This window comes from Gymnodraco acuticeps, unplaced genomic scaffold, assembly GCF_902827175.1.
Source record: "Gymnodraco acuticeps unplaced genomic scaffold, fGymAcu1.1, whole genome shotgun sequence".
NCBI classification, from domain to species: domain Eukaryota; kingdom Metazoa; phylum Chordata; class Actinopteri; order Perciformes; family Bathydraconidae; genus Gymnodraco; species Gymnodraco acuticeps.
The window spans coordinates 11306-30295 of NW_022992255.1; the positions used below are offsets into that span (position 1 = coordinate 11306).

At 43.1% G+C, this 18990-nt stretch overlaps 1 protein-coding gene across 2 annotated transcripts; it reads right to left on the reverse strand.

Annotated features, from left to right (window-relative positions):
• Positions 1 to 8344: 8344 nt before the first annotated feature.
• Positions 8345 to 18309, reverse strand: LOC117540293 (E3 ubiquitin-protein ligase TRIM39-like). 2 transcript variants are annotated; one of them, XM_034206895.1, is made up of 2 exons: positions 18207 to 18309; positions 8345 to 10597 (listed from the first exon to the last, which is right to left on the reverse strand). In XM_034206895.1, the coding sequence occupies exon 2, from the start codon at positions 10586 to 10588 to the stop codon at positions 8918 to 8920; it is 1671 nt and encodes a 556-aa protein (XP_034062786.1). In that variant the 5' UTR covers positions 10589 to 10597; positions 18207 to 18309; the 3' UTR covers positions 8345 to 8917. The 2 variants fall into 2 exon arrangements, with proteins under 2 accessions (XP_034062786.1, XP_034062785.1); XM_034206894.1 differs by lacking the exon at positions 18207 to 18309 and adding an exon at positions 17475 to 17543.
• Positions 18310 to 18990: the final 681 nt, after the last annotated feature.

Here is an 18990-nt window from a genome sequence, read left to right on the forward strand (position 1 = left end):
GAGGCGTGGTTAACTTCACCCGCTTCGACGTGGAGAATGCTCGTTGCCAAAGTGCAATAAGAGTTTATCATGTAAGGGCGTAACACGAGCACTTTGTCTAAACATTTAGCAAAAGTGCTCCACATCCAGACGGAGGAATGCACCGGGTTCCACTGTCTTTCTAGCAGCTCCGTAGCTCCATTCACGAGTAACGTTCCCACGTCAGATGTTATGTATGCTAGCAGCAACACACAGAGTAACTACATTATACAAACTCGGTTAATGATTAACTGAGTATTTATTAGTTTCAATTTCAGCTTTTCTGTTTACAGCCTGTCGACAGATTACTTAATACAATTCGGTAAATGCTCAGGGCAATCTCGATGACAAGTTCAATGTTCCCCCTTTCTATGCACGGAGATAATGTAATCTAATAGCGTGCAGGCCAAGGCTGGCTCTTCAAAGCAGATATTACGACGCGCTTTAATGTTCCCATCATCGTTCAGCGGAACTCTTTCAGCCTTAAGTCAAGTAGGAGAAACTATGCGTGCACCGGCTATTCGGGTAATAATATTAATAGCGTCTCTCCCCAGTTCAAATCACCCACTGCTCAGGGAGATCTCCAATGCGTTGCCTTCACGCATCTAGCGTTCAAATACAACATTACTAAACTACAACTCCGCTCAACTGGGAAAAGAGAAGAAGAAACAGAAGAGACTCCTCCAGGAGCACAGCGTTCCTAATCATGAGGAACTACAGGCCCAGTCTCACACCGGAGTTCCTAGCCATCACATCAAGCTCATGGTATTATCGTTCCTCTAACCAACTGCGTGCATCCACATAAACGTCTTCAACGACAGTTGCTCTTCCTCACCGGACAACCGTACTTTGCATGCGGATTCTTCGGCACGCATCATCTCCCGTTTCCTGGACGTGGCATCCGCCGGCCTCACGACGACCGTGTTTTCCCCGACTTAAGGACGTGCACTGCACATCCTCCGTTTTGGGGGGGATATCTGCATGAGATCATTCAGATTTCCACTATTTCTACACATTTATTATCACACTTGCTGGATCTAACACTAGCGTCCCTCCATCATCCTCACTTCAGATGATAGAAGACAGTCTTAATCACTCAATCAGCTCATCAGCATCTATGACTCATCCCGGCACACTTAACGCTAATTAAGATATACTATATCATGGGTCATGTCTCAGTATTTAACTAAGTGTACGTCTTTTCTGCGTGCATCCGGCACTTCATTCATATTCTCGGGTTCATGCTCACTTGGCTCGTGGTAAACCAGGTTACGATATTCATGCATCACCGTACTCAAGCTAACAGCTCTCGGGCATTATATCGTCTACATCTCCCTCTTCACCGGACATCGGCTCGTGCCGCCAATCAAGATCTCTTCAGTTTACCTATGGTAAATATGCATATAACTGGTGGTGGCGTCTAATAGCATATCAGGGCTTTCGTTCAGACAGGTGCAGCCATTCAAGGCATATCTCCCTCCTCCCTGCCAACTCGGACGGTGGTCCTCCTCCGCCTTAATATCCCACATTTGCCCGGACATCCGTGCGTGCTGGCCATCCAAGGTCCGAACACTAAACGGTATTTATACATACAACTGGTGGTGGTCTTAGCAAGTCAGCACATGTACGTGTCACCGTGTTCATGTTTAAACACTTCTATCGTCGTGACCTTCAGGTTCGCTCGTATTGAATCCTGCCGCGCAGGTTGCGGCCAGTGGGTCCGCATTATGTTTAAAGAGAGAGAGAGAGAGAGAGAGAGAGAGAATGTTAGCTTCTGGTGCTAGCGAGCTACGCTAACGGATATAAGGAGTTTTTTCAACAACATAGTGGAGGAGAGTGTTATCAGTGTTATCTCAGTGGGTCTCAAACGTTTTGGTCACCATTAATGTAAACAATTATTTCCGAGGCACACGTTTATATGATCATTATAGTTATAAAAAAATAAGAGAATAAATAAAAAACAGGTATGAAATACTATATGATATTAAAAATATGAATAAAGTTTAAAAGGGGAGTGATTTGTAAAATATCCATAAAGAAATAATAAATCTGTTTACAGTTCTGTGTTGAGAGATGTATCCATAGATCTCTTCATTTTGCTCTCAAAGTGCACCAGATTGATGCTTTTAACTCCAATATTTAAAAATCTTCATGGGGGAGCTTGCCCCCGGACCCCCCTATGTGAGGTCCGGGGAGCTTTTCCCCGGACCCCCCTATGTGAGGTCCACACACCACCTGTAAAAATAGCACTTGACCCCTGCTTACACCTATATGCCGTGAGCTGATTATCGAGCCTTCATTAACTGTCACACTGTGTATATGCGTGGGGAGTGTTGCACATTCAACTGTAGCTCCCGGTACATTAATGGGAGACGCTAAATGTTTGAGCACCCTCTATGAAACGTCAAGCTACCCCACAGTACCCCCAAAATAAATCTCTGGCGCCGCCACTGAGCCTGACTATTTGTGTTGGGGGGGCCCGACTTTTTTTTTTCTCCAAAGGGGGGGCCTGACAGAAAAAGTTTGAGAACCACTGCGCTAGGGACAGAGGTAGCAGATACAGCCAGGTAGCGCTTTGCTAACATGGCAACATAAGGATATTTGGCGTTTGTAATAGCTTTGGCTCGGTCTGAACTCTCTGCGAGTGGTGGAGGCTTACATGCTAGCGGGAGTTGGGTTTGCACTTCAGTCTTTTTTCTTTTGGTACCGGTGATATTCACATTCGGGTGATGCCTTTTCAAATTAGTGTGATGTATTTCCAGCCGCGTAACCAATGTTAGTTGAACAATGCCGACAAACAGCGTTGGTTCGGTCCACCTGTCTTTGTCCGTCATCCTTGTACGTAACTTCAAAACCAAAATGTTCCCAAACCGGAGACTTCAATGATGCTGGAGGATTTTCAGCTCAACTTTATCTGCGTTCGCCATTTCGACAGTTCCTCAAATTACTGACTACATTTGAACGCATCCCTGTGACCAGCTCTCATAGTATGCCTCTCGTCCAATGAAATGACTTGGTCGCTCTATGATATATACCTGAGATTACTTCCAGAAAGTTGTTCATGTTCTCAATTTTTTACATTTAACGCTATATTCGTTCGGTACACACGTGTACCGAACCGAAGGGCCCATACCAAATAATTTCAGTACGGGTACGTGTACCGGTACACCCCTAATTGATTGATATGATTGCGATTTAAATCAGCATATACTTCTGTCAGGGTATGCCACCCCTCAAAATCTCCTGCCACCCTCTTGCCACCCCATGAATATTTGTCTAGATCCGCCCCTGGTTAGGAGATACACGGGGCCAGTGATAATTGCGAGAAGACACATAAACAGGAATGGAGAAAATACACATGATTATAGCATGAGGGGCTAAAAAACTAAAGAAAAGAAAACACCAGCGATACTTAGCTCAATCAAAGTAGGATCTGCCTCCTCTTTGCCTCCCTCGTGACTCCTGCAGGACTCCAATGTCTTTGTCAGTCTTAGAGACTCCTGCAAGACTCCAATGTCTTTGTCAGTCTTAGAGACTCCCGCAGGACTCCAATGTCTTTGTCAGTCTTAGAGACTCCCGCAGGACTCTAATGTCTTTGTCAGTCTTCGTCTGACGCTCCAGGAAAGAGCTACCTAAAATGGACACCTGATTGCTGAGTTCTCACAGCTTTTGGGCCACGCCCATTTAATTAGTTAACTCTCTGCAGCTGGTGGCCCTCAAAAGGAAATCGAGACTGGTTCCCTCCTGAGTTGTTATTGTCTTTTCAGTGGCACGATGATTTTACAATTACATTACACCCTAAGTTATAAAGTTATGAGTTTAACCCTTAATACAGTTACACCTACTCAGTGGCGGCGGGTCATTAGGGGCAGGTGGGGCACAGCCCCACCTAGTGTCAGAAGAAAGTATTACAAATAATGATTACAAAAAAATACTAAAAAACAAAAAAAATATATTATACATATAAAATATATTTTAAGGTCATGTTTAATAATCTGATTCGTCTGTACATTTCTGTTTTAGTCTGTGTTCTTCTAATTAGTGTCTAGAGTGCCGTTTTGAGCTGTTTAGAGCCATGTGGGACAAAACCCGATCCTGCCCCTCCCTCTCACTGTCTAAGTGAACGGTGATTGTAAAAACTACACTGCGCATGCTCAGAGTATTTTTCTATTTAATGTGTGTGGCAAAATAATAATGACCGTAGGGGCATAGTGCTCCCATCCCCACCATACGTCATCTCACATAATTCAGAATTGATTGGCTGTAAGTACTCACGTGTGCAGTGCTGCGAAACGTCACGTGTAGTTTGAAGAGGAGACGAGAGAGCAGCATATAGCTAACATCACCAGCGATTAAAAGAAGTAAAAAACTGAAAGAAAATGAATGAAGTTGACCATTTACTGGAGCACACATTTGAGACACTTAGTCTCGGAGAGAAACTGGAGGTAAAGCGCCTCGGTGCCCACCATCCACCGGATTTCCAAATGGTCCAGACTGCGGGCAAAGTTAAACGTGGGTTTAACGCTGAGTGGTTTGCTAAAAAGAAATGGCTAACGGCGAGCATCCAGAATAATTCCCTCTTTTGCTTTCCTTGCCTGCTTTTTGGTGAAGATCAAGGTACTTGGTCGAGGACAGGTTACAAGGACTTAAAGCATCTTTCGGAGAGGACAATGAAGCATGAGAGCAGCAACAGTCATTTGGAAAATGCCGTAAAATTGGGATTACTTGGAAGGGTGAATGTTGCAGCTCAGATTGACAGCGCCTACAGACGCGGCATTGATTCTCATAATAGGAAGGTGGAAGAAAACAGGTACGTGCTTGGTCGGATCATCACCTGTATTAAACTGTGTGGGAAATGTGAGACAGCACTGCGGGGCCACAACGAGTCGGCGGACTCTCTGAATCCAGGGATATTCAGGTCAATTTTCGAGACAATGTGTGAGGGCGATTCCAGGCTTCAACGGCACTACGAAGCTCAGCTTGTTTTCAAAGGGACATCAAGCACCATACAGAATGAACTCTTGGACTGCATGTATGATGTGTACAGGGAGGAAATAGCCAAGCAAGGGGACAACACATCATTTGTTGCCGTTCAGGCCGACGAGACAACCGATGTCTCCTGTAAATCGCAAATGGTGATTGTGCTGCGATACATTATGCCTGACCTCACAGTTACAGAGCGTTTTTTGGAGTTTGTGGAAGTAAAGGACAAAACTGGTGTAGGTCTCTCTAACAGCATCAAGGCTGTTCTGGAACCCCTGAAGCTGAAAGAAAAGCTAATCGCTCAGACCTATGACGGGGCGGCCGTCATGAGCGGTAACGTGCGCGGGGTACAGACGGTGATGAAGGAGACGTACCCAAACGCTCAGTTTGTTCACTGCTACTTCCACCAACTGAACCTGACCCTGCAGCAACTGTGTTCAGCAAGGATGAGCATCCTGAAGGTGTTTTTTGCAGATCTAACTGCTTTTTCCACTTTTTTCTCCGGTGCTCCAAAACGTGTTGCAGCTCTTGCAGAGGCAACACAGAGACGCATCCCACGGCCACCGGCTGTGAGATGGAACTTTAAAAGCAGAACTGTGAACGCGGTTTGGGAGACCCGAGATGCACTACTTCAGTGTATGAAGCATATACGCGCACAACCAGGATGGGATGCGGTCACCATAAGTGAGGCATACGGCCTGTCAAAGAAACTGCGGGACCGAGCATTTATGCAGCTCCTGGAGTTTTTTTCGTTGCTTATGCCAGAAGTGGATGTTCTATACAACACTCTGCAAAAACGAAGCATCGATGCACCTGGGATCAACAGCGCGCTCTGCCGTTTCAAGGAAAATGTTCAGAAAATGAGGCAGCAAACTGATGCATTGGCCGCCACTGCTCATGATGGAACAGACGAGCCAGGCCGACGAGTCAGCAGCACAGCGCCGGTGATGAAGGAGGCTTGTGACACAGTCATCTCACAGGTGGAACAGAGGTTCTCACAGAGTGACCATTTGATCGCTGCAAAGCTTGTTGACAGCTTATTCTTCCCACAGCATGTCCTGTCATTTCCTACACCTGAGCTTGACTGCGCCGTGAAACTGTGGCCTGCGTTGGGAAACAAGGAGAAGTTGAAGTCTGAGCTGACCACGCTCTACCGCCACAGTGAGCTTCACACTGGAAACACTGCCCTGTCTCTGTTGAAATCCATTCACGAGAACAACTTGGAGGAAACGTTTGCTGAGACTGTTATTTTGGTCAAAATAATAGTGACAACTCCGATGACGACATCCGAGTCAGAGAGGAACTTTTCCACCCTCAAAAGGATAAAGACTTTCACTCGCAACACCATGGGACAGCCGCGACTTAACGCATTGGCCATGCTTTCAATTGAAAGCCAGTTGATCCAGCAACTACAGGACTTCATCCCCAAAGTGATAGACACATTCTGTCAGAGGAAGGACCGCCGTGCCGCTTTTCTTTTCAAGTGAGCCTTCAGCTTTGGTAAGTTCATTTATGTCATATATTTTGTTGATCTTCTGTGTTTTGCCTCTGCTGGATCGATTGATATTGTGACCTCGATGATGAGTGTCTGTGTTTTCCTTATATTTACAGTCTATGGTGTTTTAATGCTAAAGCATTACGGTTGTTGTTATTGTTAAGAATTACTTTGTGATGGTGACCTTTACTCCATGTATGAAGGTGCATTACTATGACATCCCCATGCTGTGTACGTAAATGTATGCGCTCACAGTGTTGCTCCTGTGGTCTTCAGTATGTAATTTGACACTCCCCCTCTCTCTCTCCTCCCCTCTCTCTGTACCCCCCCCTCTCTCTCTCTCTCTCTCCCCCGACCTCTTTCTGCCCCCCCAGTTTTGTACACCTAGAAACGCCACTGCACCTACTCAATAAAGCTCGTAGTATTCTACAAATGTTTAAATCAAAGTTAACCCTAGCAGTCAGTTAGTTCAGTTTTAAGGTTTCAGTCAAATTACTAGTGATGGCAAAATGAAGCTTTGAATGAAGCGTCGAACCACTTGGACAATTGTGTCGGAAATAGGTTCATTTCTCGAAGCTTCAGTTACAGCGACCTCTCCTGGCGAAGTGCAAGGCTGCAGTGGGTTTAACGTATCTTTGCCTTGAAAAATATTCGATGCACACACACACTAAGACTGAATTGAATATCATGTTCTATTTGCAATTAAAGATTGATAATTGTGTGTATTGGGTTATTGAGAAGAGACTAGAGAGTGCTGGAAAAATGTTTGGGAGGAGAGGGCCTTTTAACAGTTATTAAAGTTGAAAAGTTGAAAAGCAATGATTAAAATACATCCATTCCGGGCTTTGAACCAGCTGCGCAGAAGACATCGTCGCATTCGGGCCGCCGGCTCTACCCACTGGGCTATCTATTCCTTAAACCATTGGACTGTTTTTATATTACTGATAATTGTCTTTTTGTTCACAACTTATCCACATTTCGAAGTGTTTCCCGAGCCAGAACGACCTATCTTTCTTCCTGGCTTGCTCTATAATGATACAATAAATCAAATGCAATACCAACAACAACTCAACAGCAACAACGCAAACTACGACAACAACCCACACATTGCGCATTGTTTAGAGCGGTCATAAAGTGTTGAAGCGCTCAAATTTGAAACAGTTTCAACCTGTCACCTGTCAGAATCGAGACGAGGCAGTGCATTGAATCGCGTGAATGGACCGCGAACCAGTCAGTTGATTCATTCAGGAAATGAAGCAGTTGCTGCTTCGGACGTCACATGTCATGTGATTTGAAGCAGTTGCTGCTTCGGACGTCACATGTCACGTGATTTGAAGCAAGCTTCGAAGCACTGCTTCTATGGAATAGGAAGTCCAGGGTTGAAGCTCCGTTCGAAGCTTCAGTGTCAAACTGCCATCACTACAAATTACTTGTCCCAAGTTTCTGCCTGACAGATACTGTAGCGGTTTTGAGTTTTAAAATCACAATTTCAGTCAGATCAACTACAGAGCATTGATACAGAGTACACACACTGAAACAGAGAAGTCTAAAGACAGAATGTTACTCACACAATTCTAGAAGTCACCAGTTGTTATCCTGTCAAAATCGAGTTGCACACAGAAACATATACAGCAATCTTAATGTATATGATCAGCTGATCCAAGAGGTTTTAAAATAGTTTATAAAGCTTCAGAAGAACCAAAGCTGTCAGACAAACGTAGTGAGGTAGAAATATACAAATGGAAATAGTCAAGTACATTTTTTAAGCTACTTTCCTTAAGTTGAGAACTAGTGAAAACTGTTCTTCAGTAAGTACATAAAAAAAACAAAAAAAAAAAACATTCTTTGTTCCTTTTTTCTTTTTTAACCCATTGAGGCTTTATTCAAACTATACAAGAGAGAGGTGGACGAAATAAAATGAACATCACACAACAGACAGCTGAGATGTAACATTTTCATTTCCCTCGTTTGTGAAACCACTGCAGCCTAATGTTTAATGATCAGATATTGTTGATTCTCGCAGTAACTGTCATTCAATCAATGTCCTATCTAACTGAATCTACCCTTATAAAACATACCAGACATACCCATCATCTCTCCCTTTTAAACTTATAAAAAAAGGAAATGTATATATACAGTATTTTACGAATGAAAAAGGAGTGCATTACTTCCACTAGTTATGTGTGCAAGAATGACACTTTTTTACAATAAATACTTTCTTGTCCCCCTGACGTATAAAGAAGTGGCAAAAGTGTATTTTTGGGTAAATAGTTTTCTGATCACTTGAAGTTATGACGGCAGGTAGTGCAATCTGTATACTCAGTATTTTGTGTATTTGTATGCGTCTCAAGGTGAACCATATGTGATCAGATTCTGAAAAATTAACAATGTGTACAATGTACACCACCCATTTAGTGAAAGTTAGTTTCTCTTTCTGTAGAAAGAGACACTAACTTTGTGATTGACAGGAGAGATGATCAGAGGGGCAGAGTTTTTACCACCATAATTAATATAGGGACAAAAGAATGGGTAGAGTTTCTCTTTGAAGCAGACGCCAGTGAAGGAGTAGATCAGAGCTGCAGCATCAACATCATAAAAGGAGACCAGACCCTCCTCATAATCCACAAACACCCCCACCTTCTGAGGCTGAGACTTCAGAGAGAGACGGACTCGATTACTAGCACAAGCTGAGTACTCATTTCCATTCCTCAACACTATCACCCAGTAACCTTTCTTAGGAGTCAGTGTGATCGTTCCCTTCCTGTTGATCGACTCTCTGGCCACTCCTAGATCCCAGTCAGTCTTTCCTTTGACCTGAACCTCGTAATAAAATCTTCCTGAAGAGAAACTCTGCTTTGCTAAGACATTGACACGCGTATTAAATCTCTCTGGATTGTCTGGGAGATTCTTCTTCACATCACCATCTTTCACTTGTTTTCCATCAACAGACAGGATGAGTTTGGGATGTGCTGTATCAGGATCAAGAGTCACCTCCACCTCAGACTGCTGGACCCTCTTCAGCTCCACCTCAAGCAGCTTCTTCATCTGATTACTGAGCGTCTCCTCCAGCTGAGTCACAGCTCTCCTCACAGTCCCCTCATATGAAGGTGGACGGACCCTGACTTCTGTCCAGTTCTTGGTGGGTGGAGCAGCGTTCAGGGACGTGAAGCTTTGGAGGAGGTGGAGCTGGTCTTCAGAGCGTGAGAGCTGCTCCACCTCAGAGCTTCTCTTCTGCAGCTCAGAGACTTCCTGTTCCAGCTGTTTGATGAAGCCTTCAGCCTGTTCCTCTGTCTCTCTCTGCTTCTCTTTGATGGTGTCGATGAGCTTGGCCTGGCTTCTCTCAACAGACTCCTTCAGAGCGGTGAAGACCTGAACACCATCTGCTATCTCTCTGTCTGCTCCTTCCTTACTGAGCTCCACTGAGCGACTCATCTCCTGGATCTTCAGTCGTCTCTTCTGGATCATCTGCTGAATTTCAGCCTCTGTCTTCCCCAGCTCAGCCTTCGTTCCTTCATATCCTTCTTTCAGAGGAACAACATCATGTGTCTTGTGGTCTGAAACAGTGCAGAGCATGCAGACACACACCTGGTCGGTCTTACAGAACAGCTCCAGCTGTTTATCGTGCTTCACACACATCCTGTCTTCAAGGTTCTCCTCAGGGTCGATCAGCTGATGTTTCTTCAGGCCTGCTCTTGTCAGGTGAGGCTCCAGGTGAGTCTCACAGTAGGACTCCAGACACACCAGGCAGGACTTCAGGGCCTTCAGTCTGGTTCCAGTGCAGGCGTCACAGGGAACTTCTCCTGGTTTGACAACGTGTTGCTCTGAGCTGCTGCTGCTGGCTTTCTGTTGAGCTGACTGTCTGAACTGAGCCGCCATCTCAGAGATGAAAGTGTTGACCCGCAGCTCAGGCTTTATGTTGAACACCTCTTTGCAGTTGGGACACTGACTCGGGACATTTCTATCCCAGTGTTCAGAGATGCAGGCTTTACAGAAGTTGTGTCCACATGGTATGGCGACTGGATCAGTGAACACATCCAGACAGATGGAGCACTGACACTGATCTTCAGTCAGCAGACAGCTGGCAGCAGACATGTCTTCACTCTGGGGGACAAAAGGTTGAAAAAAACACAAATGCAATTACATATTCTCTATTTGCCAGTTCAGAGAGTCCTACTATGAATCCAAAAATGTAAACGGTAACACTTTACAATAAGGTACATACAATGTGTTTAGTTACTGAGTAGTGAATAAGGAACGACTAGATAGTTAATGGTTAGTTAATGAGGAGTTCCTGAGTGACTGCGATTGAAGAACTGATGGTTAGTTACTGGTTAACAGACTGGGGGGTAGTGTATAAATGAATAATTAGTTAATGGTTAGTGAATGAGTAGTTCCTTTGATTGAAGAACTCCTGTCCCACTTCCCAAACTTTCTTTTTAGTTGTGCATTGTTATTTGTGCTTGAGAAACATTCCACTTGAACTTTATTTCAATGAAATTAGTCATAATTATTGTCCTACTTTTTAAATTAATTTTTCTCTTATTTTTTGAGAAATTAAGTGATTATTTTTTAAATGTAAAAGAACGTGTAACCCAGGTTATGATACTGTTGACTAATTACGTATGTTCCCTGAACGCCACACTGACAGCACGAGACAGACGTGCCATGCAAATCACCCAGTCAGACCTGCGTGACTGTTGGATAGCGGCCGGGAGATAAGGAAACATTTGGGAGAAAGAGTGGACGTTATTCATCCTCCTCTGTTAGCATTGACCTGGTGAGGCAGCGAAAATTAGCATAACGTAGCCTGCTAACATATCGGTTTTTGCTACTCCACTGTATGATGTATCCTTAAAATAGATTGACTTGTGTTGAATAACGTTATGAATGCTAGAATAGATTGCAAAACCAGTCAGGAGATGGATGGAATATGAATGTAATATGAATGTTGTAATGTTAACCTCGTTAGCGCGGCTAGGGTTGCCAACTTCCAGAAATGGAAAAACGGGACACAGGCATGTGTCCCCCAGATTTTCGGGTTTCTGGCGGATTTAGTTACTTTTTTTTGTTACTTTATTTCGGTTTTAGGGTTAGGGTTATGTTATTTAATTATTTTGGGGGAGCCAGCCCCCTAGGGTTCGAGGGGTCAAACCCCCCAAAACCCTCAAAATGCATAGAAAACTATGCATACCTATAACACAATACAAACACAATGGTCTTACACCTGTATTAGGCTACTACATCACATTTTTTTCATAATACACAATTTCCCGATTTTGGATCAACAAAGTACATCTTATTATCTTATACTAACAGAACTACGCGTACAGCGCCCATAAACTATGGCACACCCCCCCAAAATCAAGTTGAACTGCCCCAGTCCCAGTAAAAAGGTTTATGTGAAATTGTTCTTTTTTTTAAATAATGGTTTTAGTGTGCAATTATAGGTTTTAATTTATTTTGTATTTGTATTTGTATTCATTTCAAATAAATCAAACTCCCAAAAAACATACACAGCGTGTGTGTGCTTTTATTAACATTGGAATTTACATTGTAAGCGGCCGCGGGGGTGAGAGCTTTAATAATAATAATAATAATAATTTCAATTTATATAGCGCCTTTCACGAAACCCAAGGACGCTTTACAATGGGAAGTAACAAAACAAAAAGTAATAATAAAGATACATAGGCTGAAGAAAACAAAAACAGGAACAGGTTGCTGAGTACTGTATATTAGTTGAGGCCAAAGGCCTGAGTGAACAGATGGTGTTTGAGGTGTTTTTTGAAGGTGTCCAGAGTGTCTGCATTCCTGATTGCACAGGGGAGAGAATTCCAGAGGGTGGGGGCTGCGACACTGAAGGCTCTGTTGCCAAATGTTTTCAGCTTGGAGCGCTGGATGGAGAGCAGCCCTTTGTCAGAGGACCGCAGGTGACGAGAGGGGGTGTAGGGCTGAAGGAGGTCAGAGATGTATGGAGGGGCTAGGGAGTGGAGAGATTTGTAAGTTAGCAGGAGGAGTTTGTACTGGATGCGTGACTTGACCGGGAGCCAGTGAAGGTGGATGAGGGTAGGGGTGATGTGTTGCCAGGGCTTAGTGTGGGTGAGGAGCCTGGCTGCAGAGTTCTGGACGTACTGGAGCCTGTCCAGGGCTTTGCTGGTGACCCCAAACAGAACTCAGAGAAAGCTCTCTCCTGAAAGACTGAGAGGCTCTGATAACCTCAGCTCAGTGAGGTAAAGGCACACCTCTATATGATCATTATAGTTATAAAAAAATAAGAGAATAGATGAAAAACAGGTATAAAATACTGACAGTACAAAAAAGTTGTTATTAATAAACAAGAATACAGTTTGAAAGGGGAGTGATTTGTAAAATATCCATAAAGAAAAAGAAAATCTGTTTACAGTTCTGTTTCATATGGGTGTTGAGAGATGTATCAATAGATCTCTTCATGTTGCTCTCAAAGTGCACCAGATTGATGCTTTTAACTTCAATATTTAAAAAAAAAAGTCTTCCCGGGGGCATCTTTCTGTTTTGGTGGTCATGCCACTACCGGGGGGGGAGGGGGGCGCCAGCTAAAATCTTGCCTAGGGCGGCAAATTGGTCAGGGCCGGCCCTGTACATCAGCATGTTCAAATCGGATAGGTGGACACTAGGGACATCTGGGCACCTCGATGTACAATTGGCTATTTTGTCCAAAATGTTAAAAAATAAATATTTGAAAAATGGTATTAAGTAATGCAAAGTATACAGGATGTGAACATGCACGGTACATCATTATTAGACTTAATGTTATCCTTCAACCAACCATTTTCACAGCATTTTCCCATCAATCAGCTGACTGACTCTCTCACACACACACACACACACACACACACACACACACACACACACACACACACACACACACACACCACACACACACACACACACACACACACACACACACACACACACACACACACACACACACACACACACACACACACACACACACACACACACACACACACACACACACACACACACACACACACACACACACACACACACACACACACACACACACACACACACACACACACACACACACACACACACACACACACCACACACACACACAGAAGACCCGAGACAGATCTCCACTCACAGGCTTTACCCAACTGTGTTTTTCTTCCACTGTTTGTTGTAAGACACAAGTCTTTTCTTTTTAGAAGGGCCCAGAACCACATCCTCTCTCTCTTCTCCTCTTTCATCATCACCTCCTCCACCGGCAGCGCTCATTTTCCCACACGACTGAACCATGGATGTATAATAAGAACTGGATACAGCGTGGGAGGCGGGGCCTCATTCATTCCTATGAGAGTTGCTCAATGGCGCATGATGATAACATGGCCCAACTTTTGAGAGAGCGAAACGTCACAGATTACCCGGCATGCCTGAGAAGTACCCGTATGTGCGCTTATAGAGCATGCGCAACTTTAACCACGCCGCCCAAAAGGCTCGTTCACATTAAGCACGTGAATTTGCGTACACGTAACAGCACCGCGCGTTCATGACAGCATGGTACTGGATTTATATTAACGAGGCGGCAGTTAGCAGCTAGCGGCTAGCTAGTAAATTATGCTAAATTACACATCAATCGTTATGTACTTTTATATTACACTGACATCAGGATCTAGTGATATCCAAGCAACAGAGCTTCATGTAGCATGATACTTGTGTGGGTTGTACATGAAACCACTTGGTAATATATAAAAATGTATATGTTGAAGCCTGTTATGATCAATTGTGAGTTTAAACTTTATCTAAAAAGTGAAGCTGATGATGGATTACTGTGGTGGAGTTAAAATAACAATAGCCTATTTCTTTTTGAAATGTGATGGAGTAAAAGGATAGTAACTGTGATTATTCATGTTAAGTAGCCCACAAGTAACTAAAACAATTGCAAGTGCAATAAGAAGCTACAGGAACGTTAATCTACGTCGGTAATATTAATTTAATACAACATTTACGGTACAAGATTTACATCATACAGCCCATGTAGTATAATATTTTACAAATGATGAATTACAGCAAACATGTGCAATATATCCATTATTAGAGCTCCGTGGGCTGGCAGTAAGGCGATATGGTCCGTTGTTATTGTGCATCCATGGGTAAAGAGAAACTCATGTAGTGCTGAACACGTAACATGAACGTGCCGGGCGGCGCGGTCCCGTGGGTTAGATGCGCGTTCATAATGCCGAGGGAAATAACTCTCAGAATAACGTTATTAGCACATTTTTACAACTTGAGGAACGAATGTTTTTAATAAGGGCTATACAAGCGTTCATACTGGGTTGTTTATTTAGTTAAAAAAAAATTATCCAACGAGTTACAGACCACTCTTTCCCAATGTAAGTCAATGGGAAAAAGTGTTTCCGGGCCCAGCAACCTAAAGGAAGTGTAGTACCGCCGTTTGACCAGCACGAATATTCTCATCAGACTCCGGCGCACTTCCTGGGGGCTTGGACTGAACAGGCTGACATGCCACACAAACAATGATGCCGCGCCCGCGGCCCACCGGAAAAAATCTCACACACACGTGCGAGCATTGTGCCTGCCCTGTCAACTGAGCGGTCCTAGCGCCCTTCGGATACAGCACACAAACACACAGGCACGCAGCCAGACTGCATTGCGTGCAAACAGAAACATATTTTTTATTTTTCCCTTTACACGGGAGTCCGGGACAAACAAAGTCCCGTACGGGACACGCCCCTTTTGGCTCAAATACGGGACGTCCCGGCTAATACGGGACGGTTGGCAACCCTATTAGCGGCTAAGCTAATGTGGCTAAGCTAATGTGGCTAAGCCAGTGGTTCTCAAAGTGGGGGGCGCAGAGGCATGCCAGGGACCAGGAGGAAGAACAAAAAAAAAAAGATTAAAAAAAAAAATTCATACACTTAAAAACTATTGATTTGAAAATAATATGATGCAGTACGATTACGTCTGGGTCTCTGTGTTTCATTAAAGCTCGGCTCTAGGTGTGTGTGGAACGAGCCATTTTGTGCGCACCGGTAGGCCTACCGGAGATCGTTGTTGTTAGCTTCTGGTGCTAGCGAGCTACGCTAACAGATATAAGGAGTTTTTTCAACAACAAAGTGGAGGAGAGTCCTCTCCTGTCAGACTGAGAGACTCAGTGAGCTAAAGGACTCTCAGTGTTATCTCAGTGGGTCTCAAACGTTTGGGTCACCATTAATGTAAACAATTATTTCCGATGCACACGTTTATATGATCATTATAGTTATAAAAAAATAAGACAATAAATGAAAAACAGGTATGAAATACTATATGATAGTAAAACAAGAATACAGTTTAAAAGGGTGATTTGTAAAATATCCATAAAGAAAAAGTAAATCTGTTTTCAGTTCTGTTTCAAATGGGTGTTGAGAGAGGTATCCATAGATCTCTTCACTTTGCTCTCAAAGTGCACCAGATTGATGCTTTTAACTTCAATATTTAAAAAAAATCTTGCCGGTGGAACCATCCCCCCGGACCCCCCTATATCAAATTTGTTCATAACATTTGGATTGTTGTTTAAATTAAAATGTAAACTTGAGTGGCTGTAGATCATTGTCATCAACAGTGTTTGTTTGTTTTTTAAACTGCTTAACTAATGGTGAAGAAATGATTAGTTAATGGGTAACTACTGTTTTTGATGCATTACTTCACTTGAGGGGACACAAACTACTTAAGGAACGGTAAGGTAATCATTAGGTAATGGGTAACTACTGTTTTTGATGCATTACTTCACTTGAGGGGACACAAACTACTTAAGGAACGGTAAGGTAAATAAAAGAGCCTTCTTTCCACCTTTCTTAAGCTTTTTTCTGTTCTTTGGTTTTAGCGCCTGGCCGACGCGCTCACACATCACTCAGAGATATGTTTGTTTTTGGTACATTTATTTCCATGTTATCGTTTCCATTTCAACACTGGTCGTTCTCTTCTTTAAAACACACACATGAAGGTATCTTACCAGACGATGTTGAAACAGTGTTCGTCATTTAAATAAACAAATCTTCTCTTCTCTGCAGTGCAATGTAGCGGTCAAAAAAACGTGTGGCTTCACAACCAAACTAGAACCCAGAGTATAATCAGCAGGACTCTTTTAACCAGCTGAGGCAATCGCAGCACCAATCAGCCGCTCCGCCCCACCATGGCTGCGGATCCCGATCAAATCACACCAATCAGTTATACTCCATTACATACATTAAATGATTAAATAACCAAAATAATAAATCAACGTTTTGGCTCCTACAGTAATCATTAGTTAATGGGTAACTACTGTTTTTGATGCATTACTTTACTTGAGGGGACACAAACTACTTAAGGAACGGTAAGGTAATCATTAGGTAATGGGTAATACTGTTTTTGTTTGCGTTACTTGAGTTTACCATACCCAAACTGCCTAAGTAATGGTAAGGTAAGTAATGATGACTTAAGCAGTAAAACGTGAGTCGGATCCACCTCCACCAGTTGATCCAGTGTGGGACCCAAGCCAGCCGAAGATGGCAGGTTTAAAAGTGCCCTGCTGCAGCGGACCATTGCTTCAATCAAAGTCTCCCAGGAACTCCTCATTAACTAACCATTAACTATCTAGTCGTTCCTTATTCACTACTCATTAACTAAGCACATTTTGTGTACCTTATTGTAAAGTGTTACCCATTTCGGTACCACTTTACAATAAGACTACCCTTATAAAGGGTTTACGAATAGTTTGTAATTCATTTATTAATTAAGTTGTGAACAGTTTATAAATCATTAAAGGTGGGGTCGGTAAGTTTTAGAAACCGGCTCGAGATACACTTGTTGTTATATTCCATGGAATGCTCTGAACATCCCGATAGCAATGAATATCTTAAATGCATTGACTCTGGAAGCCGTGGCGCTGTAAAAAGCACGACCAATCATCTGAGCCGGCTAAAGTAACTGGATGGCCTACCTGCCTGTCAGCCTTCCATCTGGGCACAAACTCATCTCGTGCCCTCATTGGTCATGTGCGCGTTCGTGTTTGTTGGAGGAGGGGCGCTGTAAGGAAGTGGCAGATTTTTTCCGGCTGTGTATTTTCAAATGCTAGCGCACTCGAGCTGGTTTCTCCAAAATTACCTACCCCACCTTTAACAAGCTTTTATAAGACATGAGATAAACAGGGCAAGTGTGACCGGTTGCTTGCCAAATAGTGAGCCCACATTTATCTGTACTGCTAAGCCTTATTAGAAATGTTAGTAACTCTTTAATAAATGGGAATGTGTTTAACACTTTACAATAAGGCTCCCTTTTGGCAACTAGAAATGTTAGTAACTCGTAAATAAATGGTCATAAAGAGATGCCAAGAAACATCAAGATGGAAGGGGGGGGAATAAACTCACTGAACAACAGATACCAAGGATGCTGGCTGATGAAGAAGACGAAGTAAGCTAAGCTCAGTCATCTTGCCAAATAGTTAGCCTGTGTTGATGTATGAAAACTATGTTAGAACTGGTTTATAAATGGTTCTTAATGATGAATAAAGTGTTTACAACCTAATTAATAACCTAATTATAAACCCTTTATGAATCATTTATAAGGGTAGTCTTATTGTAAAGTGGTGCCCACGTTTCTATAGTATAATATTCTTATATGAATCCAGCTTTGACTAAATATTTAGTGAGTGATGTGTCTGTAGTGCACTCACCAGTGTTTGCAGAGGTTCTGCTGTGTTGAAAAGAGCTGCTGGATTCAGTGTTTCTTCAGAGAAACAGAGACTGCTGCTCTGCTGTCGCTCCGACAATCTCCAGCTTTCATTTCCAGGAAATTGAAACTCTTCTCTTTCAGTGTGGTCCCTCCTCTCAGTGGCAGTTTGCCAAGAGGGAGTGGAGGGAGAACTATTGAGGCTTGTTATTTAACTTTGTGACGATGCATTTTACAGCTGATCCAAGAGGCTTTCAAATAGTGTATTGAGCACAAGTAGGAATATTTTCTCAATACATAAAGACATCTCTTTACACATCTGGAGATTTATAGATCAGATTTGAACCTCAACGCCCTTTTAAACAAAGTGACCAAAATAGTATTCTTTCATCTCAGAAACATAGCGAAGGTAAGACCATTCATAAATCACAATGATGCAGAGAAGCTAATTCATGCTTTTATTTCTAGCCGACTAGACTACTGCAATGCACTATTCACTGGTCTCCCCAAGAAAGCTATTGGAAGACTCCAGCTCATTCAAAACTCTGCAGCTAGACTACTAACGAATACCAAAAGGAGGGAACACATTAGTCCTGTCTTAGCTACTCTACACTGGCTTCCTGTAACTTTCAGAATTGATTTGAAGGTGCTTCTCCTCATATACAAAGCTCTAAATCAGGCATCCTCAAAGTCCGGACTCCGGTCCGGACTCCGGTCCGGATCCGGACCGAACCACAACTGTCTCTGGACTCTGAGCAAATTATACTTTTCATATTTATTATCTGTAT